At 43.2% G+C, this 27,453-nt stretch overlaps 1 protein-coding gene across 1 annotated transcript; it reads left to right on the top strand.

Annotated features, from left to right (window-relative positions):
* The first annotated feature begins 1,812 nt into the window (after positions 1 to 1,812).
* Positions 1,813 to 14,314, top strand: LOC132438181 (uncharacterized). The gene is given in 5 exon segments (XM_060032562.1): positions 1,813 to 1,827; positions 7,617 to 8,042; positions 12,507 to 12,719; positions 12,867 to 13,524; positions 14,139 to 14,314. Coding segments are annotated over 5 exon segments (1,488 nt in total).
* The last annotated feature ends 13,139 nt before the right edge of the window (positions 14,315 to 27,453 follow it).

Raw genomic sequence — 27,453 nt, 5'->3', positions numbered from 1 at the left:
CACTGTCTATCCACAGGAATAGATATGAAGACATAAGTTCCAGTGAGAAAAGGCAAATTTAAGAATAAGTGCTGGACTTCCCTGGTGGCACAGTGGTCGGGGACCCACCTGCCAATGCAGGAGACATGGGTTCGATTCCTGGTTCCGGGAAGATCCCGCATGCCGCGGAGCGGCTGGGCCCGTGTGCCACAACTACTGAGCCCGTGTGCTGCGACTACTGAGACCCACGTGCCTAGAGCCCATGCTCCGCAACAAGAGAAGCCACGGCAATGAGAAGCCCGCACACCGCAATGAAGAGTAACCCCCGCTCACCGCAACTAGAGAAAAGCCTGCCCGCAGCCATGAAGACCCAGTGCAACCAAAAATAAATAAAATTATTTTAAAAAAAAAGAATAAGTGCTGGGCTTCCCTGGTGGCTCAGTGGTTGAGAGTCCGCTTGCCGATACAGCGGACACGGGTTCGTGCCCCTGTCCGGGAAGATCCCACATGCCGCGGAGCGGCTGGGCCCGTGAGCCATGGCCGCTGAGCCTGCGCGTCCAGAGCCTGTGCTCCGCAACGGGAGGGGCCACAGTGGTGAGAGGCCCACGTACTGCAAAAAAAAAAAAAAAGAATAAGTGCTGAGTAATGCCAGGTATATGAGTCTAAAAGCACATAGAAACACTATACGTTGTCATTTACATATGTGGAATAGTGAGAGAAAACACAACAGTGGTTGCCTGGGGATGAAGGGGTTTGATTGAGAAAACGGTCTGGATTATAAATGAGAGCAGCTGCCTCTGAGAGAGCAGAGGGCAAGACGACTGGAGATGCCGACGAGAACAGGCCTTCCAGCGGCCAAGAGCAGAAGCCAGGATCTGGAAGTCCGTCCAAGGACCCCGTCAGGCTCCTTCTGCCCCGCTCACCTCACCCCTCAACCCAGGTCGGGGCCCAGGTGAAAGGGCATGAGCACCTTGCTTTAAAATTTTTAGAGACCGGAGGCTGTCGGGGCTCCCCTCAGGCGGGTCTACAAATGGTTAAAGCCCTGAGGCTTGTTGGTCATGGATGAGCCATAGGCCGTGGGGACCAGACGCGAACCTGGAGCAGAGTTGGAAGCGGGTCAGAAGTCACTCATGCGACCTCAGTATCACTCTGCTGGGATGAAACAGTCTCCGTGGGACTTGAGGGTGGGAGAGGGGAGGTGGAAATCATTTCTAGGTGATCTCATCAAATCCAGGATTTCACCCTGGAAGTATTTCTGATTATGTTTACAGCCAAGAGATGGAATCTGCAGAACTCAGTGGTGATTGGATCCTGGGCTGACACCTCTGATGTGTTCAAGGGCCCAGATTACTAACGCTAAGCCCTTTGAGTTCAAATCTAGAACCTATGACTGACTCTCTGTGTGATCTCCAGCAAATGGCTTAACCTCTCTGAGCCTCACTTTCTGCATCTTATGCTGACAGTTATAAATTCCACCTCATACTACCGTGGTGAGAATGAAATGGGCTAATTGTGTAAATCGTCCCGCCCACCCCACCCCCACCCCCACCCCCACCCCCCGCCACAGTTTGAACACCTGGGAAATGGCTGTAAAAACGTCCCGAGGTGCCTTGTGGGTAACCCAATCAGGTAGGTAACCTGAAAGGTTTAGAATTCCCAAGTGTCTGATTTGGGTGCGCTGGGATCCGCCCAGAGGGCGTGGCCAACCAAAGAATGCTGGTCTGGGACCCCAGTACATCCGGCCCCCGAGACTATATAAGAGGTCAGCTACTTCAGCCTGCAGCCCAGTCTTGGCAACTCTTGGCTCACGACGCTGAGGTCCCTGGCCACACAATGGATCCACTGACGGTGAGTCTGCGGCCAATGTCTGGGTACTGAGGTGGAAGGTCGTGAGTCCTAGCAGGGGGTACACTCTCATGGAAGAGGAACCCAAACATTCAAAACATTAATTTATTTGAGGCCTTCTTTACTGAGCACCCCTGTGTGTCTGCACTGTCCAGGGGGTGCCCTCGTGCAGACAGTCGAGTTCCTGAAGAAGAGACAGTGTTGGGACCTGTCCAGTTGGCTGCTGTCCCCGAAGGCCCCTTGAGGGCAAGGCTGCTGCCTAGATTGTACACCCCCCCAGTCCCCAGATCACTACCTGGTACTGGGCAGCTGCAACCTGTGTGGAAAGGATGGAAGGATGTGCAAAATGGGTGGCCATGTGTGGAGGGGCCTGGGTGGATTCTGGTAGAAATTAGACAATCAAGAGAACAAGTTATATAGCCCGTGGCAGGGGGCACCGATTTCCCCCTTCCTTGAAAACATTTTATTTTTATTTACCCAGCTTTATTGAGGTATAATTGGCAAACTCGCATAAATGTAAAGTGTACAACATGCTGATTTGATGTATGTATATGTTGTGAAATGATTACCACACTCAAAGTGGTTAACACAATCATCACCTGATGTGGTTACCTTTCTGTTTTGGGTGACGATGCTTAAGATCTACTCTCTTAGCAAATTTCTAGTATCCAGTACAGCATTATTAACTATCATCATCATGCTGTACATTAGATCCTCAGAACTTATTCCTCTTATGAATTGTGTACTCTTTGACCAAGAGCTCCCACTTCCCCACCCCCCATCCCCTAGCAACTTCCACCCTTCTCTCTGATTCTATGAGTTCAACTGTTTTTCCTCATTCTACATAAAAATAATAAGATAAAGTTTATGTTTTTTTCTGACTTATTTCACATAGAATAATGCCATGCCCTCTAGGTTCATCCATGTAGTCACAAATGTCAGGATTTCCTTCTTTCTGATGGCCGAATAATGTTCTCTGTTCTCAGAAAGTAGAGCGTTCCTATGAAACTTTTTGTAAGCTGAAATGGCATAAAGCAATGAGGCAATTATCTCAGGACGCTTCTTGCTAAAGGATGGGCAAAACAAATGGAGATAAAGCCCAGGTGCTCACAGACAGAGTTCAAGGGTATGGCGGCTTGCTGAGGAGGTGCTGAGTGTAGTCCCCCAGGGAGGAGCTGCCACTCTCCCTGTTCTGGGTGTGCGTTGCCTCTGTTCAAGTTCACTGCAAAACAAATGTTGAGGGACTTCCCTGGTGGTCCAGTGGTTAAGAGTCTTCGTTTCCAGTGCAGAGAGTGCGGGTTTGATCCCTGGTCGGTTAACTAAGATTCTACATGCTGCACGACGTGGCCAAAAAAAAAAAAAAATGATTAGCACTATTTTCACTTTCACCTGTTTTTCTAAAAGTGAAAATCCTCTTCTGGTTTTTTTTTTTTTTTTTTTTTTTTTTTTTTTGCGGTATGCAGCCTCTCACTGCTGTGGCCTCTCCTGCTGCGGAGCACAGGCTCCGGACGCGCAGGCTTAGTGGCCATGGCCCACGGGCCCAGCCGCTCCGCGGCATGCGGGACCCTCCCGGACCGGGGCACGAACCCGTGTCCCCTGCATCGGCAGGCGGACTCTCAACCACTGTGCCACCAGGGAAGCCCCTCTTCTGGGTTTTTTGTTTGTTTGTTTTTGGTTATTGAAAACAGGTATTAATGTAGGTCTTCCATAAAAGCAAAGTGGCATAATGCAAACTTTCCAAAAAGCTCTGGATACCTGAATAGCACATTTTCTTTATCATTCATCCTATGGACAGACACTTGGGGTGTTTCCATATCTTGACTATGGCGACTAGGGCTGCATTGAACCTCTGAGTGTGGATCTCTTTTCGAGATACAGATTTCATTTCCTTTGAACACCCAGAAGTGGAATAGCTGGATCATATGGTAGTTCTAGTATTTAATTTTTCAGGAACTTCCATACTGTTTTCCATAACAGCTGTACCAATTTACATTCGAACAGCAGTGCATGAGGGTTCCCTTTTCTCCAAATCCTCCCCCAATTTTATATCTCGTCTTTTTGATAGTAGCTATTCTAACAGTTATGAGGTGCTATTTTACTGTGGTTTCTGTTTGCATTTCCCTGATGATTAGTGATGATCAGCACCTTTTTGTGTACCTATTGGCCATCTGTATGTCTTCGCAAAAATGTCTGTGAAGGTCCTTCGCCCATTTCTAAGTCAGATTGGTTTTTGCTATGGAGTGGTATGAGTTCCATATATATTTAGATATGAACCCCTTATCAGATAGATGGTTTGCAGAGATTTTTCTCCCATCCACAGGTTGCTTTTTGACTTTGTTGCTTGTTTCCTTTGCTGTGCAGAAGCTTTCAGTTTGATGGAGTCCCACTTGTTTATTTTGGCTTTTGTTGCACATGCTTTTGGTGTCAAATACAAAATAATCAATGCCAAGACCAGTGTCAAGGAAATTTTTCCCCTATGTTTTCTTCTAGAATCTTCATGGTTTCAAGTTTTATATTTAATTCTTTAGTATATTTCAAGTTAATTTTTGTGAGTTCTATAAGATGGGGATCCACTTTCATTCTTAAACCTGTGTGTATCTAGTTTTGCCAACACCCCTTATTGCAGCGACTATCTTTTCTACATTGTGTGTTCTTGGCACCCTGGTCAAAGATGCATAGATTTATTTCCGGCTCTCTATTCTGTTCCATTAGTCTATGTGTCTCTTTTTCAGCCAGTACCATACTATTTTGATTACTATAGCTTTATAATACAGTTTGAAATCAGGAAGTGTTATGCCTCTTTTCTTTCTCAGATTGCTTTTGTAATTTGGGTCTTCGGTGGATTGAGTTGAACTTTAGAATTGTTTTTTCTATTTTTGTAAAAAATGCCATTGGAATTTTGTTAAGAATTCCTTTGAATCTTTAGATCAATTTGGGTAATTGCTCATTTTAACAATATTAATTCTTTCAATCTAAGAATAGGGGATATCTTTCCATCTATTTGTGTCTTCTTCAATCTCATCAATATAATTTTCACTGTTCAGGTGTTTCACCTCTATGGTTAAATTTATTCCTAAGTACCTTATTGTTTTGATGCTATTGCAAGTGGGATTGTTTTTTTAATTTCTCTTACTGAGAGTTGTTTGTGTATAGAAACACTACTGATTCTTGTATCCTGCAAATTTGCTAAATTCACTTATTCTAGGCATGTTTTTGTGGAGCCTTTAGAGTTTTCTGTATATAACATCATGACATCTGCAAACAGATATTTTTGCTTCTCCCTTTCTGATTAGGATGGCTTTTATTTCCTTTTCTTAATTAATTGCTCAGGCTAGGAATTCCAGTACTATGTTGAATAGAAGTGACAGCTGGCACCTTTGTCTTGTTCTGGAACTTAGAGAAAAATCTTCAGCTTTTCAACAACTAATTTGTAGATTTTGTCATGAAAAGGTGTTGAATTTTGTCAAGTGTTTTGTCTGCAGCTACTAAAATAACCATATTTGTTTCATCCTTCATTTTTTAATTCATTAGACACATTTATTGATTTGTGTGTATTGAACATTCCTGTAACCCAGGGATAAACCCCATTTAAGGATGGTGTATAATCCATTTAATGTGCTCTGAATTTGGTTTGCTAGAGTATTGTTGAAGATTTTTACATCTATGTTCATCAGGAATACTGACCTATAATTTTATTTTATTATTTATTTATTTGTTTATTTATTTATATTTCTTTTTTGTTGGGTCTTCATTGCTGTGCGTGGGCTATCTCTAGTTGCGGTGAGTGGGGGCTACTTCTCGTTGTGGTGCACAGGCTTCTCATTGCGGTGGATTCTCTTGTTGCAGAGCATGGGCTCTAGGTGTGCAGGCTTCAGTAGTTGTGGCTCGCGGGCTCTAGAGTACAGGCTCGGTAGTTGTGGCACACAGGCTTAGTTGCTCCACGGCAAGTGGGATCTTCCCAGACCAGGGCTCGAACTAGTGTCCCCTGCATTGACAGGCGGATTCTTAACCACTGCACCATCAGGGAAGTCCCTGGCCTATAATTTTATTTTCTTGTAGTGTCCTTATAAGCTTTGGTGGCAGGATAACACTGGCCTCATAATGAATTTGGAACTAATCCTTCCTCTTCAATTATTGGGAAGAATGTGAGAAAGATGGACATTAATTCTCTAAAGGTTTGGTAGACTTGATCAGTGAAATCACTTTCACTGTTGGAATCTTGTTGGAAAGATTTTTGATGACTGATATACGTCTATTCAGATTTCCATTTCCTTATGGTTCAGTCTTGGTAGGTTGTATGTTTCTAGGAATTAACCCATTACTTTTAGGCTATCCAATTTTTTGGCATATAATTGTTAATAGTAATCACTTATGATCTTTATATTTCTGCAGTCTCTGTTATACTCCTTCCTCTTTCATATTTGATTTTATTTGTTAGACTGTTCTCTTTCTTTCATCTATAGTCTAGCTAAAGCTTTGTCAATTTTGCTTGTCTTTTCAAAATTCATGTCTTAGTGTCATTGACCTTTTCTATTATTTTTCTAGTCTCTATTTCATTTATTTCTGCTATGGTCTCTGTTATTTCTTCTTTTCTTCCACTAGCATTGGTTGTAATTTGTTCTTTTCTAGTTCCTTGAGATGTGAACTTTGATTGCTTATTTGAGATTTTTCTGGTTTCTTAATGTGGGCACATAATTGTTATAAACTTCTTTTCTAGAACTACTATTGCTGTCTCTCATATGTTTTGGTATGTTGTGTTTCCATTTTCATTTGTCTCAAAATATTTTCTTTTCTTTTGATTTCTTCTTTGGCCCATTGATTGCTCAGCAGTGTGCTGTTTAATTTCCACATATTTGTGACTTTTCCAACATTTCTCTTTTTTGATTTCTACTTTCACACCATTTTGGTAAGAAAAGATACTGGATATGACCTTAATCTTATTAAATTTTTAAAACTTTTTGTGATGTAACATATGATCATGATTTATCCTAGAGAATGTTCTATGTGTACCTGAGAAGAATGTGTATTCTTGTGCTGTTGGATGGAATGTAGTATATATGTCTGTTAGGTTCATTTGATCTAATGTGCAGTTCAAGTCCAATATTTCTATATTGATCTTCTGTCTGGAAGATCTATCTATTGTTGAAAGTGGGGAATGAAGTCCCCAGCTACTGTTGTGCTGCTGTCTATTTCTGGCTTCAGAACAGTTAGTATTTGTTTAACATATTTATGTGTTCTTATGTTGAGTCCATTAATTTACAATTGTTATATCCTCTTGATTAATTGTTCCCTTTTCTTATATAATGATATTCTTTTTCTCATGTAACAGCTTTTGATTAATCAACTTTTCTGATATAGTATAGCTACCCTGCTCTCTTTTGGTTTCCATTTGCACGGAATGTATTTTGTCATCTTTTCACTTTCATCCTACATGTGTCCCGAAACCTTAAACATCAACTATATTACAATTTTTAAAAGTCTGTGGGGCAAGATCTCTGCAGGGGATGGTATGGTATTCATGCATTTATTGAGATACCACGTCCACTGACAGATGAGAGTACCATAGGGAAAGCTCATATTTTAGAAATATTACCCTGACTGTCTTTGGAGGATACACAAGATGGAGTCAACCCCAGATTCACAGAGGCCAATTAAGAGGCAGTTGCAGGCTTTTAGGCAAGCAATGATGGTGGGCTAGACTAGGATTTGGTCAATAGGTATGGAGAAGCACGGTGTGTGGAACTGGGATTTGAGCTAGGTAAGGCACATGAAATTCTAACTTTTTTTTGCAGGATCTCACAAATGAAGACCAAGTTCATTTATCAGGCAGTGGCAAAGAGGCTTCAGGGGACTCTTACCTTCAAGCAATTGAAGAAATTGAGGCATTTTATCAATACCTCAATGAGAAATATAAGGCAGGAACTCCAGCTGCACCAGAGCCAGAGCTCTATGTACCTCTGACTGACCATGATGAGAACAGCCAAAAGGAGTCAATCCAGAACCAGGTGATGTATCCTTTGAAGCCCACAATGATGATTTCTACACGTTCTAACATCCCTAGACAGTTCTTATCCCGAACTAAGATCACTCCATGTTAGAGCCCTTGATTTGCCCTTGGAAACCTAAGCAAGACCCTTTTTGACCCCAAGGTGACCTCTTTTGATGAGAGCAAACCCACAGTAACATCCCAGATGACAGATGTTACTGACACCCCAAACACATCCTGAGATTTTAAAGGCTGGTTGCAGACCTAGAACTGGGGGAGTGGAAATCAGAAGTCCTTTACTGGGTCCTTTTTCTATGAGGTCTTCCCAACTGGATCTGTCACACCCTGCTAAGGATGAAGTAGAGTTCTCTAGTCTTGAGGAGCTTTCAGTCCAGTAGTGAGGGAAGGGGAGTAGACAGGCATAACAGTATTTCAAGAGTGTAAATGAGAGGAAAGGAAGTGCCCTAATATGATGTTATTAGAGGTTGACTTCCAATGAGGCTTCATCTCAGAGAATCCCTAGGTTTTTTTTTTTTTTGAAGTGGCGCTTTTTTATTTTTTAATATTTATTTATTTGCTTGTGCTGGGTCTTAGTTGCGGCCGGCAGCCTCCTTAGTTGTGGCTCACAGGCTCCTTAGCTGTGGCATGTGAACTCTTAGTTGCTGTATGCATGTGGGATCTAACTCCCTGACCAGGGATCAAACCCGGGCCCCCTGCATTGGGAGTGAGGAGTCTTAACCACTGCCCCATCAGGGAAGTCCCAAGAATCCCTAGGTTTTGATGGTCCTTTTTGTTGGAGTGTCTCCACAGTGACATTGGCCTCATGAGGGTACCCATTTCCACACCTCCAAGTGACTGTGGCTTCTGCTACATTGTGGCTTGGAAAATTCCAGTTATTTCCAAGTGTGAATATATATAATAATTAAATTTAAGGGCATCTATCACTTCTATGGATTTTTTTGTAGGAGAAGATGACTTTGGAGTGCCCTCAGTCTACCATAGTCAATGGCTGTACAGTCATAAATTTTTAATATAACCTGGGGGAATTATCCTAGCTGTCTCTCTACTCTGAGATTCAGGACAGGACAGAGAGACCAGTCTTTGGTGGCAGGGATAGGAATGGATGTCATATTTGATAAGACAGGCTATAGTCACTAAGACACGTGGCTGAGCAAAGGACAGGACAGGGATATGGCAAAACTGAGCAGACTGGTCTGGCTAAAGCAGGACAAGACCTGCAAGGAGGCACACAGGGTGAAAAGATGTGAGGCTACTGACATGATGGCTTTGGGGAGTTCATTGTAAGCTTTCTACCAGATGTATAGGAAACCTAGAAGCGTAAGGATGGCCAATGAGAATAGAAGTATAGACTTTGGCCATGTGCACGTTAGGCCACTGCTTGTAATGAGGCTCCTTCTTGGAATGGTTCCTGGAAGCTGATGCTTTCCAGGATGGTTCTCAGGAAGCTGGAATGCCAAGGACAACCCCGTACATTTCTGGGGGAAATGTCCACAGTGGTTCAGGTCTGTGACCACCCAGAGTGAGATAGGTCCAATTCAAGTTAAGAGTCTTCTACTTAGGCCATGTCACTTCACCTTTTTGGACCCCTATTTACTCTTCTTTAATAGGGATTAAGCATGGCTCCTGTTTCTGAGGCATGATGGGAATAAAATGAGATAAGATGTTTGGAAGTTCATTAATTTAACCAAATCTCCAGTAGGATGTCTGGGAGATGGGACATCTTTGGAAAAGTCTCTGGGCAGGGGCGGGCAATACAGAGATAGGGGATTAAGAGGTACAAACTCTTATGTATACAACAAGCTACAAGTATATATTGTATAAAACAAGGAATATAAAAATTATTTATAATAACTAGAATTTGAGTATAACCTTTATTATGATTCACTATATTGTATACCTGTAACATATAATACTATACATTAAGTATACATCAATTTAAAAAAGGTCTGTGGGGCAAGATCTCTACAGGAGATGGTGGGGCTTTCATTCATTCATCGAGATTCCCACCTTCACTGATAGATAGGAGTTGCATAAGAAGACTTTTCTTTTCCTTTTTCTTTTTTTTTTTTTTGCGGTACGCGGGCCTCTCACTGTTGTGGCCTCTCCCATTGCGGAGCACAGGCTCCGGACGCGCAGGCTTATCGGCCGTGGCTCACGGGCCCAGCCGCTCCGCGGCATGTGGGATCTTCCCGGACCGGGGCACGAACCCGTGTCCCCTGCATTGGCAGGCGGACTCTCAACCACTGCGCCTCCAGGGAAGCCCAAGACTTTTCATTTTAGAAATATTACTCTGACGGTCTTTGGAGGTTACCCTACATGGAGTCAACTCCAGATTCACAGAGGCCACTTAAGAGGCAATTGCAAACTTTGGGCAAGAAATGATGATGGGCTAGACTAGGATTGGGTCAGCTGGGATGGAGAGGAAGGGTGTGTGAAATTGGGATTTGAGTTGGTTATGACACATGAACTTCTTTTTTTGCAGAATCCCACAACTGAAGATCTAGTTCAGTTATCAGGCAACAGCAAAGGGGTGTCGAGGGACTCTTACCTTCAGACAATTGAAGAAATTGAGGCATTTCTCCAGGACATCAATGAGACACATGAGGCAAGATGCCCAGCTGCACCAGAGCCAGAGCTCTATGTGCCTCTGACTGCCCATGAAGAGGACAGCCAAAAGGAGTCAATCCAGAATCAGGTGATGAAATTTTGAGGCTCACAGTGATGATTTCTGCATGTTCTAACATCCCTGGGACAGTTCTCATCCAGAACTAAGATCACCCCATGGTAAAGCACTTGATTTGCCCCCTGGAAACCTTAAGTGAGACATTTTTTGACCCCAAGGTGACCTCTTTTGATGAGAGTAAACCCAAGTAACATCCCAGTTGACAGATGTCACTGACATCCCAAACACATCCTGAGATTTTAGAGGCTGGATGCAGACCTAGAGCTGGAGGAGTAGAAATCAGAAGTCTTTCTTTGGGTCCCTTTTCTCTGACGTCTGCCCAGCTGGATCTGTCAGACCCTGATAAGGTGGAAGTAGAGTTCTCTAGTCTTGAGGAGTTTTCAGTCCAGTGGTAGGGGAAGGGGAGAAGACAGGCATGACACTGTTTCAAGAGTGGGAATGATAGTAAAAGTGCCCTAGTACGATGTTATTAGAGGTTGACTTCCAGTGAGGTTTCATCTCAGAGAATCCCTAGGTTTTGATGGCCCTTCTTGGAGGATTGTCTCCACAGTGACATTGGCCTCATGGAGGTACACTTTTCCACATCTCCAAGTGACGGTGGCTTCTGCTACACTGTGGCTTAGAAAATTCCACTTACTTCCAAGCATGAATGTAGATAACAATTAAATTTAAGGGCATCTATCACTTCTATGGATTTTTTTTGTAGCAGAAGATAACTTCGGAGTGCCTTCAGTCTACCATAGTCAATGGCTGTACAGTCATATGTTTCGAACATAGCCTGGGTGAACAATCCTAGCTGTCTCTCTACTCTGAGAGTCAGGACAGGGTGGGAGAGACCAGTCTTTGGTGGCAGAATGGATGTCATATTTAATAAGACAGGCTATGAGCAAGGGACAGGACAGGGATATGGCAAAAGTGAGCAGACTGGTCTGGCTAGAGTAGGATAAGAGCTGCAAGGAGGCACATAGGGTGAAAAAGATGTGAGGCTACAGACATGATGGCTTTGAGGAGTTAACTGGAAGCTTTCTACCAGATGTATAGGAAACCTAGAAGCATAAGGATGGCCAATGAGAATAGAAGTATAGACTTTGGCCATGTGCACATTAGCCTCTGCCTGTAATGAAGCTTCTTCTTGGAATGGTTCCTGGAGGATGATGCTTTCCAGGATGGTTCTCAGGAAGCTGGAATGCCAGGGGGAACTCCAGGAGGTCTCTTGGGGAAACATCCACAGAAGATCAGGTCTGTGAGCACCAAGAGCAAGACAGGTCCAATTCAAGTTAAGAATCTTCTACTTGGGCCATGTCATTTCACCTCTTTGGACGTCTGTGAATTCTTCTTTAATACGGTTTTATCATGGCTCCTGTTTCTGGGGTCATGGGTGGAATAAAATGCGATAATATGTTTGGAAGTTCATTAAATTAAACAAATCTCTGGTAGGATTTCTGGAAGATGGGTCATCTGTGGAAAAGTCTCTGTTGGGGCGGGGCAATATAGAGACAAGGGATTAAGAGGTACAAACTCTTATGTATACAACAAGCTACAAGGATATATTGTACAAAACAAGGAATATAGCCAATATTTTATAATAACTAAAAATTGAGTATAACATTTAACTATTGTGAATCACTATATAGTACATCTATAACATATAATAGTGTACATCAAGTGTTCATCAATTTTTTAAAAGTCTATGGGGCAAGCTCGCTGCAGGGGATAGTGGGGTGTTTCCATTCATCTAGAATCCCACCTCCACTGATAGGTAGGAGTAGCATAGGAAGACTTTTCATTTTAGAAATATTACTGTTTATGGAGGGCACACCGGATGAAGTCAACTCCAGATTCACAGAGGTCAATTAAGAGGAAATTGCAGGCTTTTATGCAAGCAATGATGGTGGACTAGACGAGGACTGGGTCAGCAGGGATGGAGAGGAAGGGCGTGTGGAGTTAGGATTTGAGCTGGGTAAGACATCTGACTTCTAACTTTTTTTGCAGAATCCCACAGCTGAAGATCTAGTTCGGTTATCAGGCAACAGCAAAGAGGCTTCCATGACTTCTTTCTTTCTGACACTTGAGGACATTGATGAGTTTCTCCAGGACATCAATGAGATACATGAGGCAAGAACCCCCGCTGCACCAGAGTCAGAGCTCTATGTACCTCTGACTGCCCGTGATGAGGACAGCCAAAAGGAGTCAATGCAGAACCAGGTGATGAATCCTTTGATGCCCACAAGGATGATTTATGCATGTTCTAACATCCCTGGGACAGTTCTTGTCCATATCTAACAACAACCCATGTTAAATCCCTTGATTTGCCCCCTGGGAACCTAAAGTGCCTTTCTTTTTGACCCCAAGGTGACCTCCTTTGATGAGAGAAACCCTGCAGCAGCATCCCAGTTGATGGATGTCACTGACACCACAAAGGCGTTCATCACTGATTGTAAAGTGACACCCGTTAATGCAAACAAGATGACAATCCCCAATAAGGGTAGCCAGATGAAGATCCTCGATGATGACCAGAGCCTCAGTGGAGGCCAGATGACCTTTGGTGGGGACCAGACCCTCTATGAGGGTCAGATGAAGAACCCCAGTGAATGCCAGATTCTCAGTGGAGCCCAGATGACCTTCCCTTGGGACCAGGCTGTCTCTGGAAGTCAGATGAAAACCATCCATGTATACCAGACCCACAATGGAGGCCAGATGAGCTTCAGTGGGGACCAAACCCTCTATAGGCGTCCGATGAAGATACTCAATGATGAGAACACTCCCCATGAAGTCCATATGGTGCCACATTCCTCATCATCATTGCCATATCCTAGATTTCTGTACATTTCTAGTTCCTATTTGATCCAACGACAACCCCTAGAAAAGCAGAAGTGGAATCTCAAGATTCAGAGATGTTCGTTGCAGAAGAATTCTGACATTTTGAAACCCTACATCTGTACATACCAGGGCTGTGGGAAATCGTATTCAAAATCTTCCCACCTGCGAATCCATGAGCGCCTACACACTGGTGAGTGAAGACTGAAATATAAGGGTGTCAGGAAAATGACTAAAGATCTCTGCCTTTATAAGACTTTGGGGTCATTTGAGATTGTTGCCACCTCCCTCTAAGTCTAGGACCCAGAAGATCCTAGAAAATGCTGGCAAATCTGAAAGGGTATATAAAGCAGTCCTAAGAACAGACACTAGTTCTGGGCCAGAGGCAACCTGGCTGCAGCCTTTTGTGGTATTGAATGTCTGGGATGATGGAAGAAGTGGAGGGATTTGTTTGACCTCCTAGAATGGTCTTGACTTTACCTCTCCTGTGACTTCTCTTCATGGACTCCTATAGGTCCAACAGATAACCCCTCTTCCTCAGCTTTCTTTACCCACCACTGACCTTCGTCTTCCCCTCCTGGTTTTCTTTTTCTTTTCCTCTCCCTCCTTCACAGTTTTCCTCTCAGCCTTCTAGCCCATCCTGCCCTCCTTCTCTTCCTTTCCCATGCAACCCCTCCAGTCTCCTGTCTGTCTCTCCCTGTCCCACTGCAACATGCCCAACCCCTTTTTCTTCTCCATTCATTTCCAACTTCTGTGTCCCATGCTATCCTGAAGCATGACAAGTCTTGCTTTCTTTTTGGGGTTCAGGAGAGAAGCCCTACAAATGCAACGCGAAGGGATGCACATGGGCATTCTCCCGTTCAGATGAGCTCAACAGACACGTGAGGAAGCACACCAGGGAGAGGCCCTACCAGTGTACTAAATGCGACAGGAACTTTTCACGATCAGATCACTTAAAGCAGCATCAGAGAGTCCACAGATAAATTGCTTCCATGATACCAAACCTATCAGCCTTTGAGAAAATGAGTTGAGCTGAAAGATTCTCCCTGCAAAACTTTGCTCGGTGCTCAGTACCTAGCACATAGTAGATGCTTAATATTAGTTGTAAACTTTTAAGGTTTTCATTTATTTTTTCTGAAACATATAAAGAATGCATGTATGCATTTCAATAGAATCAGCACTACTCTTCATTCACTTTCCTGTACGTGGTGAATGTTCTCAGTGTGCTGTGTATGAATTCTTGTAGATCGCTGCTTGTGTATTTACTTCTATGTGTACATGTAAAGATGTTTATATGTAGATGATTGCAATGTGGCATAGCATAGTTCAGATGTATAAAGAATGTAGCATTTCATATCTGAGCTCATGTTTCTTTGGAGGTTCATTTCAAGGGAGTTGAGAGGGACACTTGGTCACTTCCAGTGTCAAGTGGCCTCAGATTAAATGAAACTCATTTGGATGAACTTAATCTATTAAAAGGTTGAACCTCTTGTCTTGGCTGTTTTTCTCTCAGACAAAGTGTCTCTTTTCCCCTCTGCCTTCTCTATATGCCGTCAGGACACGGGGCGGGGGGTGGTATTGGAGGAGGAGTCAAGTGCTGGCTGCCAGGGGAAAGACATTTCCTTTGCATGGGGGCTTCAGGGTCTTTTCATCATGGCTTCTGCTGACACGTCTGCAGCTGCAGTGACCTGGGGTCTGTTTCTCTTGGCCTGGGCATGGCTGGACACCTGCTCCTGAGGAGTTTAGCCATCTTTGCCTGCTGCTAGGTCCTTCTCCTAGCAGGTGGCTTGGGTTCCCATCCAAATGCCAGCTTGTATAATATTCTCCCTGGAAAAGTGGGTAAAACCCAGGATGTGATTTGTAGCACTGCTCATTTCCAAGGGGGGTCCTCTGAAAAGCACTTTCCAGACGAAGACTTAGAAAAGAAGCAGACTACAAATCCCAGGGCTTCAGTTTGCCCTGCAACATTTGAAGATCTACTTAACCCACCCAATCTCACCTCACACAGGTCTCAGATGCTAGATCCCCCAAGATCCCCACATGGGTTATATGAGGGCGTCAATAGTTAAGGACTCCAACCAGTCACTGAACCTTTTTTATGTTTGTCAGGGCAGTCATGTCTGGAATGAGATATCATGCCCATTCCCAGATAATGCCGAGGAATTTCACTGGATACTAGGTCCTTGTGCCTTGCTTGTGTCAGTGGCCCAGCTATGTAGCTGCGTGTGAGTCAGCTGGGGGTCCAGTTCTTGTTAGGTGGTGCCCTTGTCTAGGTCCACCAGGAGAATGTCATCAATACAATAAAGGCCGGTGCTCCCTCCAGGGGCAGGACTTTTTCCAAATCACATTCATCACCGATAGCTGGAGAATTAGGTAGCCTGGAAGTAAGACATTAAAGGTATACTGCAACCCTTTCCTTATGAAGGCAAATTGATTTTTATCATCTGGGTAGAGAGGGGATGCTTTAAAAAGCATGTTCAGTAACAATTGCAACATACCAAGTTCCCTCAGCTTGGGCAATAACCTCTGTGATACAATATCAGGTACCTCTCTGGAGCTATGGCATTGAGCCTCCTATAAGCCATGGTGAGTCTCCAGATACCCAAGGCCTTGAGCACGGTCCGGGTGGGGCTATTGAATGAAGAGATCTCTCGTGGAGAACTTTGGCTTCTGTGAGATTGGCAATGTGGGTGGCTATTCCTTTTTTTGACCAATCAGCCCATATTATTTTGGATAAACCATGCTACTCAGCACTGGGAGGAAATTGGGTAGGTTCATGAGTCATCCTCCCACTAAAATGCTGCAGTTCTTATCAGGGATTTGGGGCAAAGGCAGGTAGGAGTACACACAGACAATCCATCTATACCAATAATATGTTCAGTACTGAGCCATGGCAAAGGAGCTTTATAAGGACCCACAAGAAGTTACCCACAGCTCAGTTTCAGCAAGACTCCCAGTGATAGAACCTCAAACCCCAAACTGGAGAGGTTTATCTGTTCCCCCTCGTTCTGGAGCAAGGATTTCAGGGATCACAGTCACTTGTGTACCAGCAGTCAAAGGCCAAGAAGTGCATATTTACCATATCCAAGACATGGAAGTAATCTAAGTGCGCATTAACGGATGAATGGATAAGGAAGATGTGGTGTATGTATACAGTGGAATATTACTCAGCCATAAAAAGAAATGAAATAATGCCATTTGCAGCTACATGAATGGAACTAGAGATTATCATACTAAGTGAAGTAAGTCAGACAGAGAAAGACAAATATCATATGATATCACTTATATGTGGCATCTAAAAAATGATACAAATGATCTTATTTACAAAACAGAGACAGACTCACAGACATAGGAAACAAACTATGGTTACCAAAGGGGAAAGTGTTGCGGAGGGATAAATTAGGAGCTTGGGATTAGCAGATACGCACTACTATATATAAAACAAATAAACACCAAGGACCTACTGTATAGCATAGGGAACTATATTCAGTACCTTGTAATAACCTATAATGGAAAGGAATCTGGAAAAGAATATAGATATAGATGATACAGATACACATATAGATATCTGAATAACTTTGCTGTTCACCAGAAACGAACACAACATTGTAAATCAACTATACTTCAGTTTTTAAAGAAAGGCCAAGAAGTGCAATTCTCCCTCACATCCCTGTTGAAACTTGACCTTGGCTTAGGGCCTCCAGTCCCCCGTGGGGACAGAGGGATCTTAGTATGGCCCGTAGTTTTGTTAATTTTTTTAGTCTTATTTATTTTTGAATGCCAAGAGGTCCAGGTAAAAGTGGCAGTACTCTTCATTTCCAGGCTCCCCAGGAGCCCCATCAGGTGTCCCATGGCCCAGCATTTGGTCCTGATTTCCTTGGCCTATCAGTTTCCTTTGAGACTGCCAGCCAAGAATCAAGTTCAGAGAACTTTCTAGGAAGGCCTTAGCCCAGTTTGCCCAGGAGAGAGCGCCAGGCCATTACTCTAACATCAGTTATCTCTCTCGCTCAGTCTTTGCTATTTTGCCAGTGGCTACGTTTTCCACATCTAGGAACTCATCAGTTAAGACTTGAACTGTGTCGTGGACCAATTGACCTGACTTCACAACAGGGTGTAACGGCCTGATGACCAGGGCCAACCCAAGTAGCATCTACAAACCTGGAAATTTGAGTCTGGCTAAGTCTTACCATCTACTGTCCTCAGTCCCTCATTGTAGGTCCCCATGGGGCCACAAGGATGGCTTGCAGGGAGGTTATATCCTCCGCAGGTGTGGTCTAAACAAGGGACCTGTCACAGGTGAGCCAAACCTGAGTGACTGCCCAGTAGAGGAAGGGGGTCTCAGATGGTGGGGCTCTCTCCCTTCCCTCTTCCTCTTCCTCCCCAGCCAAAATGGACACCATCAGGGCACTTTGAAAGAGAGGGTCTGTAGCAATGCATCCCACAAACAGACTCTCCATCATGAAGTTTAACAAGATGATCTTGGTTATGGTGGAGGCAAACTAACCAAGTCTCCAGGTCTCTTTGAGCTACTGGAGAAAGCAATCCTGAAGGACTCCATAGTCTTTCGCAGACAGTATGAATCTCAGTAACGCACTGGGCTGCCCGGCCTCTGTTGGCACCAGGAACCTGCTTGGATCCAACAAGAGTTACTGCATGCAACGCAGTGTCTCTGACAGCTGTTAGTCCCGTTGTTGCAGGACCATGAGCAGTGGCCAGGGAACTGCTACCTTAGCTTTCCTGGAGTCCCTCTGTTGGATTTCCAATTTGACCCATGAGGGAACTCAGCCAAGGGAGTTGAAGACCAATGGTTCCTCTCAGAACTAAAAGTTTCCATAAATAATTCACTAGCACTTCCAAGGCCCATTTGCATGGCTGTGGAAGTGCCCAGGGGACCCTCAGGTTTTTTGTTCTTCCAGAAAGGCTTAGGGCTCGATTGGCCACCCTGCTGGCTGCATCAGTTTGTTGAGTTGCCAGGTGCCAAGATGGTTAATTAAGACAACAAGTCAAACTGCAGGTAAAAGTCCAACCTCACTTACTGTGTCACTGCAAGCAAGAGGTGAAATGAAGAGGTGCTGGCTCCTTAATGCTCCGTTTTCCACAATGGAAAAGATTTTCACACGTTGGGGTATGGGGAAATCATTCTGGCTTATACAAAGTTTGGCCTAAACTTTATGTGAACTAGAACATCCTGGCTTTTGGCCTGTCAAACATCCATTGTACATCTGCTTTAACTATAGAAGAATGCATTATCTAGAAGTAAAAAGAATGTCTACTTTTAGGATAAGAATCAATGCTTCCCTTCCTATGACACCAATGTTAGTACTCCTTGGAAGGTTCCTTTCCCAAATGCCAAGGCCATACTGACTCGCCATGTATTGGTGCACTCTAACCTGTTTCTTCTGAAACCTTGAAGGAATGTACCCTTGTCATGTCTGATGTATGTTCTTGTCCTGAGAAGATATGAAACTGTGCTGAAAGTCATGCATGTCCGCAGCACTTCCTTCCTTGGTGGAGACTGCACTCCAAGGCTAGTCCTCAGTATGGCTAGAATAACACTCTCCTCTATTCCTTATTTTAGATTGTTTATTGATTGTTGGGGTTGACACCCGCTTGGAACAGCACAAGGCAAGGGTCAGATAATACAGGCAGACAGGAATGATCTCACTGCCAAGGATCCTCAAACAAACACTTCCTGTCTTTTCATGCACTTGGGGGATCTGGGGGAGGAAGAGGAGGAAGGGCTAAGACTGGAAAAGTACTGAGTCATAGTGAAGAAAAATGCCTCACCAAGGCCCCTGGTAAGGAGGCCTCTGGATGGAGGTGACCAGGCAAGAAACACAAATATGCATCAGTTTATCTGGTCCAAGTGGCCCTGGGATCCTTGCAGCTCCCTTCAGGAAACTGCAATGGCCTGGCTGCGCCTGGCTGCCTGGCGTGGGGAGGGCAGCTTCCCCCAGCAGACCAGTCAGGCAAAGCCTTATGGTCAGACCTGAAAAATCATACACAGGATTTAGACTGGAACCTGATTCCTCACCCAATTTCAGAGTTGGAATATTATTGATACTTTTGTACCTACTTGTGTTCTCCCCCATCCAACCATCTGTCTAGCCTCTAGAATTAACAACTACTCTGAATTTTGTATGTATAAAGTCCCTTGGTTTTCCTTGTAGCAATTTATTATGAATGTACGTATTCCAAAAATGTACAGTTTTTCTTATTTTGTGCTTCATGTAAATGACATTACGCTCCTCATAGTCTTCTGAACCTGATTTATTCTCAACTCAAAATGATATTTCTAAGATTCATTTGTGTTATTGCTTGGACCAAAAATAAAAAGAAATCCTTAACAACTGCCAAAGAAAATTTCAATGCCTTATCAACACACTGGGGTGGGAAGGAGACCGGAGATATGAGAGTGCACTTGGGTCTTATGTCAAGTGCAACCAACCGAAAGAGAAAAGATAATACAGCCGTCCCTTATTATCCAAATTTAATCTGCTGGACAGTGAATTTTTAGACATTGACTTAAATATGCAAAATTGTAACATATTTCCACCCCATTGAAAATCTCAGCCAATTTCCTCAAATTTCACTAAAACACTCATATACTAACCCACCAAACATTTCACATTATATAAAGAATTAAAACCCTCAATTCCATATTTATTTATAATGCAATAAACTCACTAGTAGACATGGCAGTGTGCAGTAGGCCACGATACTGTACGGTATGGGATACTAATTGCATTCTCCTTTTGCACCACAGCAAACATGCTCTGTGATTGCATCATTCAGAGTCCAATCAGGAGACAGAAAACACAGTGATTTAAACATTCACGAAACAGAACGAATAAACTGTGATAAAAGAGTAACTCTCAGATGCAAGGGAACATTATATGAGACCCTAGGGCTGAAAGAGCACAGGCTCAGGAGTAAGGACAAGCATGGAAGGTGAGCCCTCTCTCTGAGGTTGGGGTTCTGATCTCATTGAAGAAGGTATAGTTGCAGAAGGTGGATGGCAGAGAAGTTTGCAGGTTTGTAGTCATTGCGGAAGCAGAGCTGGACCACAGTCACTGCTCAAGCAGGAAGGAACCCTCCAGGGTGCAGGTGAGCTGTAGACGGGGGCTGGATGCATGAGTGGGAATGGAGGTGCTAGTGTGGGCCCGAGGCACAGAACACACAGTGCCCATGGTGGAAGGGCTGTGGTGCTGGGAGGGTTAGAGGAGACAACCCTGAGAGTTAGCAGAGGGACTGAGGGCACTGGTGTGGGTGGGAGGCCTGCAGTGTGCAGTGTCTTCATTGACGGGGCTGCGGGAGGATGATCACCAGGCTGTGCTCTGGCTGCAAAAGGTCAACAAATAGTAATATGGAGGCGGTGAACGAAGACGCAGATAGATCAGTGGGATGAAATAGAAAGCTCATAAAAAGACAGAAGGACCTATGGGAAATAAGTATAAAAGTGACAAGTCACTGGAAGAAAGATGATCTTTAAGAAATTGTGCCGGGAGAGCTGCTTAACCCACTAGCAAAAGTTGAAATTAGATCTGTAGCTCATTCCATAGGTAAAAGTAAACTCAAATGGATCAGGAATCTATAAGTAAAATATGCAACCATACAACTACTAGAAAAAGAAACAGGTGAATTCCTCTATAACCAGAATTTAGACATGGGGTTCTAAGTATGACTCACATCCAGATGCAATAAAAGAAGAGAGTTCGTAAAATTGATTGCCTGAAAATAAAAATCTTTCACATGGCAAAATATAGAAAGATAGATTATTGATAGATGATAGATAGATAGGTAGATGATAGATAGATAGATAGGTAGATAGATAAAATCAAAAGACAACTGGCAAACTCTAAAAATGAGGGGAAAATACACAAAAACTGAGAGGAAAAAATGGACAAAATCATGAACAGATAATTCACGCTAAAAAATACTTCAATTGCCCATAAATATATGAGAAGACATCTAGTTGTCATTCATTATTTGAAAGGCAGAAATTAAAACTACAATGGGGCTTCCCTGGTGGCGCAGTGGTTAAGAATCCTCCTGCCAATGCAGGGGACACGGGTTCGAGCTCTGGTCCGGGAAGATCCCACATGCCGCGGAGCAACTAAGCCCGTGAGCCACAACTAGTGAGCCTGTGCTCTAGAGCCCTCGAGTTACAACTACTGAAGCCTGTGCTCTGCAGCAAGAGAGGCTACCGCAATGAGAAGCCCCTGCGCATAGCAATGAAGACCCAACGCAGCCTAAAATAAATAAATTTTCTAAAAAATTATAAAACTACAATGAAAGAGTGAAGTCAGTGAAAATGGTGCGGTAAAGACCTCCAAAAATTCTCTCCTCCATAAAAGCAATGAGAACCCTGGAAAAAATGGTTAAAATTCAACAGTTTTATAATTCAGGAGATTAGTTAAAGGCTTGCAGCTATCTGGGAAGAATTTATTCAAGAAAAATGGCTGATACCAGTAAGAACAGCGAACTCTTGGCATTTCAACTTGTCCTATTTCCATCCACCTCAGCTCCATGGTAGCCTTGAAAACTAACAGCCTGCAGTCATGGTGAAAACTAGCAGCCTGGCAGCCACTGCAGGGGACAGAACAAGCCTGGAGTTACTGTAAAGCACTGTTTCCAGAAAACTGTCATTATTTGACCTGTCTGGTGGTTCCCTGAAAGAACCCACTTGCAAGGCTGACTATATTTGGCCAGCCTCAGAGCTTGCCCAGTGCAAACAGCCTTTTCTCCAGGGATATTTATCAAAATGACCATAGGCAATTGTTGAACACCACACTTGCGTGACGCAGTAGATAACAGTTGGGAGCAAACAAACCAAAAAGGTTAAATGGAAAAGCTGGGGAATAAGATATCCATAGGAGACTCTGAAAAGTTCCAACATATAACTGGGATTCTAGAAGGTCACACACATACATAGGGCTGGGCTCATGCCCAGGCCTCTATGCATGCTCAGGAAAGAGATGGCCTTAGTTTCTCATCTCTGGTTAACTTTGAGGTTTTGTGCAAGCCGGAAGTGAAAGCTAATATGGAGATGTCAATTGCCTGGCTGAATATTGAAGATGTGCTACCCCAGTGTGCACACAGGGCCACCTGGCAAAGACTGTAAAACTTACTGGTTCCAGGCATCTAAAGAGATATCTGTCCAATCATTAGCTGACCATTAAAGTAGCTAAGCAGAAACTTTGGTCACACACAACAAAAAATCCAATCTCTGTAGAATTATTTCAGAAAAGTCACTAAGCAGATAACAACCACAAATACAACAACCAACCCTGGGAGGGGGGGAAATTGGATTTCTAGAGTTGCCACATTATTTTTAAAATGTCAAGTTTTCAACAATACAAAAAATGATGAGACATGCAAAGAAACAAAAAAGTATGGCCCATACACAGGGAAAAAAATAGTAGAAACCGTCCCTAAGGAACCCCAGACATTGGACTTACTGAACAAAAATTCAAATCAGCTAATTTAAATATGTCCAAAGAACTTTAAAGAGTATGAAAATGATGTCTCAGCAAATGGAGAATATAATACAAAAACAGTGGGTTATACACACGCAAAAGAAAGAAGTCACAGCATAGACAAAAAATTAACTCAAAACGATCAAAGACCTAAATATAAGAGGTAAAACTAGAAAACCCCTAGAAGAAAACATAAGGGTATAAATTTATGACCATGAATTAGGCAATCGTTTCTTAAATATGACACCAAAAGCACAAGCAACCAAATTAAAAATAAATGAACTGAACTTCATCAAAATTTAAAACTTTTGTACTTCAAAGGACCCCATCAAGAATATGAAAATTCCACCCACAGAGTGGGAGAAAGTATTCGCAAATCATATATCTGATAAGGGTCTAGTATCCGAACATAAAAACTCTTACAATTCACCAATAAAAAGACAAATAACCCAATTTAAAAATGAACAAGCAATTTGAAAAGACATTTCTCCAAAGAGAGAATACAAATGGCCAATTAGCTATATTTGTAAGAAAAATACAAGAGAGGTATACAAAGGGACAATACGCGCTGAAAAGACATTCGACCTCATTAGTCATTAGGGAAATGCAAATTCAAACCACTGTGAGATAAGATTTCACACCCACTAGGATGACTATAATCAAAAAGGTGGAAAATAACAAGTGTTAATGAAATGGAGAAATTGGAACCCTCATGCATTGCCAGTGGGAGTGTAAAATGGTGCGGTCACTTTGGAAATAGTTTGGCAGTTCCTCCAAACGTTAAACTAGTTACCATGTGACTCAGCATTTTCACACTAAGAGAATTGAAAACATATGTCCACGCAAAAACCTGTATATGAGTGTTCATAGCAGCATTATTAATAATAATAAAAAGTGGAAAGAACCCAAGTGTCCATCAACTGATGAATAGATAAACAAAGTGTACCATATCCGTACAATGGAATATTCTTCATCCATAAAAGGAATGAAGTCTTAATTCATGCTACAACATGGATGAAGCTTGAAAACATTTAGCTAAGTGAAAGAAGCCAGTCACAAAAGACAACATATAGTATGATTTCATTAACATGAAAGGCCCAGAATAGGCAAATTCAGGACACAAGAGTAGATGAGTGGCTGCCCAGGGGTAGAGAAAGGGGGGGAATATGGAGGTGACTATTAATGGGTATGGGATTTCTTTCTGGGGTGATGAAAACGTCTTGGAATTAGTGGTAATGATTGCACAACTTCATGAATATATATATTTTAAAAATTTTTAAATTTTATTTTATTTTTTTGCGGTACGTGCGTCTCTCACTGTTGTGGCCTCTCCCGTTGCAGAGCACAGGCTCCCGACGCGCAGGCTCAGCGGCCATGGCTCACGGGCCCAGCCGCTCCGTGGCATGTGGGATCTTCCTGGACCGGGGCACGAACCCGTGTCCCCTGCATCGGCAGGCAGACTCTCAACCACTGCACCACCAGGGAAGCCCCATGAATATATTTCTTAAATGCTGAATATACACTTTAAAAAGATGAATTTTGTTATGTGAATTATGATTATATTATTCAGATACAAATTAATTATTCAATGAATAAATGAATGGGGGGAATAATAGACAAATCTCTCAAGCAGAAGAATTCCAAATAATTTACATAGAAACTCCACCTTCAGGGAGGTGGAACACAAGTCTCTACTCCTTAATTGTGGACTGCACATAGTGACTTCCTTCCAAAGAGTACAGCATAGAAGGTGAGAGGGGCCTTCCCTGGTGGCCCAGTGGTTAAGAACCCGCCTGTCAATGCAGGGGACACGGGTTCGAGCCCTGGTCTGGGAAGATCCCACGTGCCGCGGAGCAAGTAAGCCTGTGCACCACAATCACTGAGCCTGCGTTCTAGAACCCACGAGCCACAACTACTGAGCCTGTGTGCCACAACTACTGAAGCCTGCATGCCTAGAGCCCGTGCTCCACAACAAGAGAAGCCACCGCAATGAGAAGCTCACGCACCGCAATGAAGACCCAACACAGCCAAAAATAAAATAAATTTAAAAATTAAAAAAAAAAGAAGGGGGGAGGGGGGAGCAACTTTACAGTGGAGAAACTTAACAAACACAACCACAGCCAAGCAATCAAGCTTAACATCAACAATGATAAGTCATGGGAATAGTATGTAGTATCTGTGGTATGATTTGCTGGAGATATCTCCAACCAAATCATGAGAAAAACATCATACAAATCCACTGAGAGACTTTCTACAAAATATCTGACCAGTACCCCTCAAAACTGTGAAGGTCATCAAAAAACAAAAAAAAAAGGAAAGTGAGAAATTATCACAGCCAAGAGGAGCCTTCATTCTAAAGGCAGTAAGAAAACATGATGACTAAATATAAGGTACTATCCTGATGGGATCCTGGAACAGAAAGAGGACATTAGGTAAAAACTAAGGAAATCTAAATAAAGTATAGACTCAAGTTAATAAAAATGTATCAATATTGGTTTATTAATTGTAACAAATACACCATCCTAATGTAAGATGCTAATAATAAAGGGAATTGGGTATGGAGTACATGAGAACTCTCTGTACTATCAACCCAATTTTTCCAAAACGTCTCTAAAATAAAGTTATTTAACTGCCCTCCAAAAGGCTATAAAATAAATCAATAAGATTAAATATTTATAACTGCAATGGAAATAAACTCATCTTTTAAAAGAAAAACAACATTCTCAAGATTATAGCTTTGATAATAGCAAATGAACTGAATGGCCTTCAATAGAAGGTTGATGAAATAAATACAGTACATCCGTATGACAGGGTTATATGCATCAACTTAAAAGATTCTGGTAGCTCTATATTTGCTGACATAAAACAGCCTTCAAGATGTACTGATAAGTGAAAGCAGCAAGAGACCCAATGGTGTGAACACCATGCTATTTACGTATTAAAGATAGTTCTGGAAGCACAAAACAAAGAGTAGCATCACTTCCAAGGAGAGAAGTTCAAGAGTGGCAGGAGGACTTGTCACTGAACAATATGTCCTACCTTTTGGATTGTGTGCTGTATGTACATATTATCTATTTAAGATGTTTTTAATGAAGGAGGCAAAGGAAAAGGAGGAAGGAAAGGAAAGAGAGAAGAGAATAACTGAAAGTTAGAGGGCTTATCTTTTATCTCAACACTCAACACAAGTACAAGTAAGATTCATAGCCTGAGGTTCTCACCAAGTCAGAACTGAATGAATGAATGAATGAATGAACACCTGAAAGCCAGAGGAGAGACATTGAAAAAGGGCATTATTTCCTTGCTATATTATATGTAGGAGTGGAATAGATGTACCAGTATTTATTTTCTAAGAGCCTTTTGACATGCCATCCCTCCTATCCCTCCCCCATCCCATCTTTTCTGCAATCATCCAAGGCTTCATTCTAAAGGCAGCTTCCAGGGACTTCCCTGGAGGTGCAGTGTTTAAGAATCCACCTGCCAATGCAGGGGGCACAGGTTCAATCCCTGGTCCGGGAAGATCCCACATGCCGCGGAGCAACTAAGCCCGTGCGCCACAACTACTGAAGCCTGTGCGCCTAGAGCCTGTGCTCCACAACAAGAGAATCCACCATAATGAGAAGCCTGTGCACTGCAACAAAGAGTAGTCCCCACTTGCCGCAACTAGAGAAAGCCCACGTGCAGCAATGAAGACCCAATGCGGCCAAATAAATAAGTAAATAAAATACATTTTAAAAATAATAAAAATAAAGGCAGCTTCCATGCCCCTGTTTCTCCAGAATGTAAGATTCTCTTTAAGAACTGTTTCTCCAGTCTGTAGAGTGTGGCTGAATTCTGCACTGGCCCAGACATAGGAGGGGGTGTCTTCCTCCGGACCCCAGCTGGGCCAGGGAAGTAGCCTTCAAGAGGGCATTAGCTGCCCTCCATCATGCAGCCGCCTCCAGCACTTTCTTGAAAAAACACAATCATCATCATATGCACAGAGCACTGGGCATGTTGCCAGCACAGCCCACCCTGAGCAGGGATTATGGCTGGGGGCTGGGAGGGGACCTATAGAATGAAGACACGAGAAATTCTCAGCTCAACTACTTCATCCCAAATACTGCTACTAACAATCTACTTGACTGTGCAGACCACTGTCTGCTGCCTTACCCATAAGTAGTTTGTCTACTCTTCAGCCCAGAATCTTCCATCCATCCTCCATACAAGGCAACCAAGATGGGCTTCCCAAATGCAATTGTAATCATCTCTCTCTGGGTCAGCCTTTCCTCCACTTAGATCTCCAGGAGGACCTAAGATCCAGTTGACCTCTTGGCCACTGTATTCCCAAGCAGCGAGACCCCTGGGCACCCAGTAGACACCCAGTACATTTCTGATGATGAATGAGAATGAATAAAATGCGGGTTCCAACACTGTGCAGGGTCAATGTCCAAAAGATCTTTGGAAAGCCTTCCCCATTTCTAGATCTTATTTTCCATCCTTCTCCCAAGCTCGTTCCCAAACTACCCCACTGTAGTAGTACAGGCTGGAACTCCTGTTCCAGAATCCAGAACTCCACTGCCTCCTCCACCTCTGCCAATAAGCTCCCTCTTCTGCTTGCCTTCACATCCTGCTACACCTCTGTCTTATGGAGACCTCTCATTCTC

Source organism: Delphinus delphis, chromosome 1, assembly GCF_949987515.2.
Source record: "Delphinus delphis chromosome 1, mDelDel1.2, whole genome shotgun sequence".
NCBI classification, from domain to species: Eukaryota; Metazoa; Chordata; class Mammalia; order Artiodactyla; family Delphinidae; genus Delphinus; species Delphinus delphis.
This window is presented reverse-complemented; position numbering and strand designations above follow the sequence as displayed.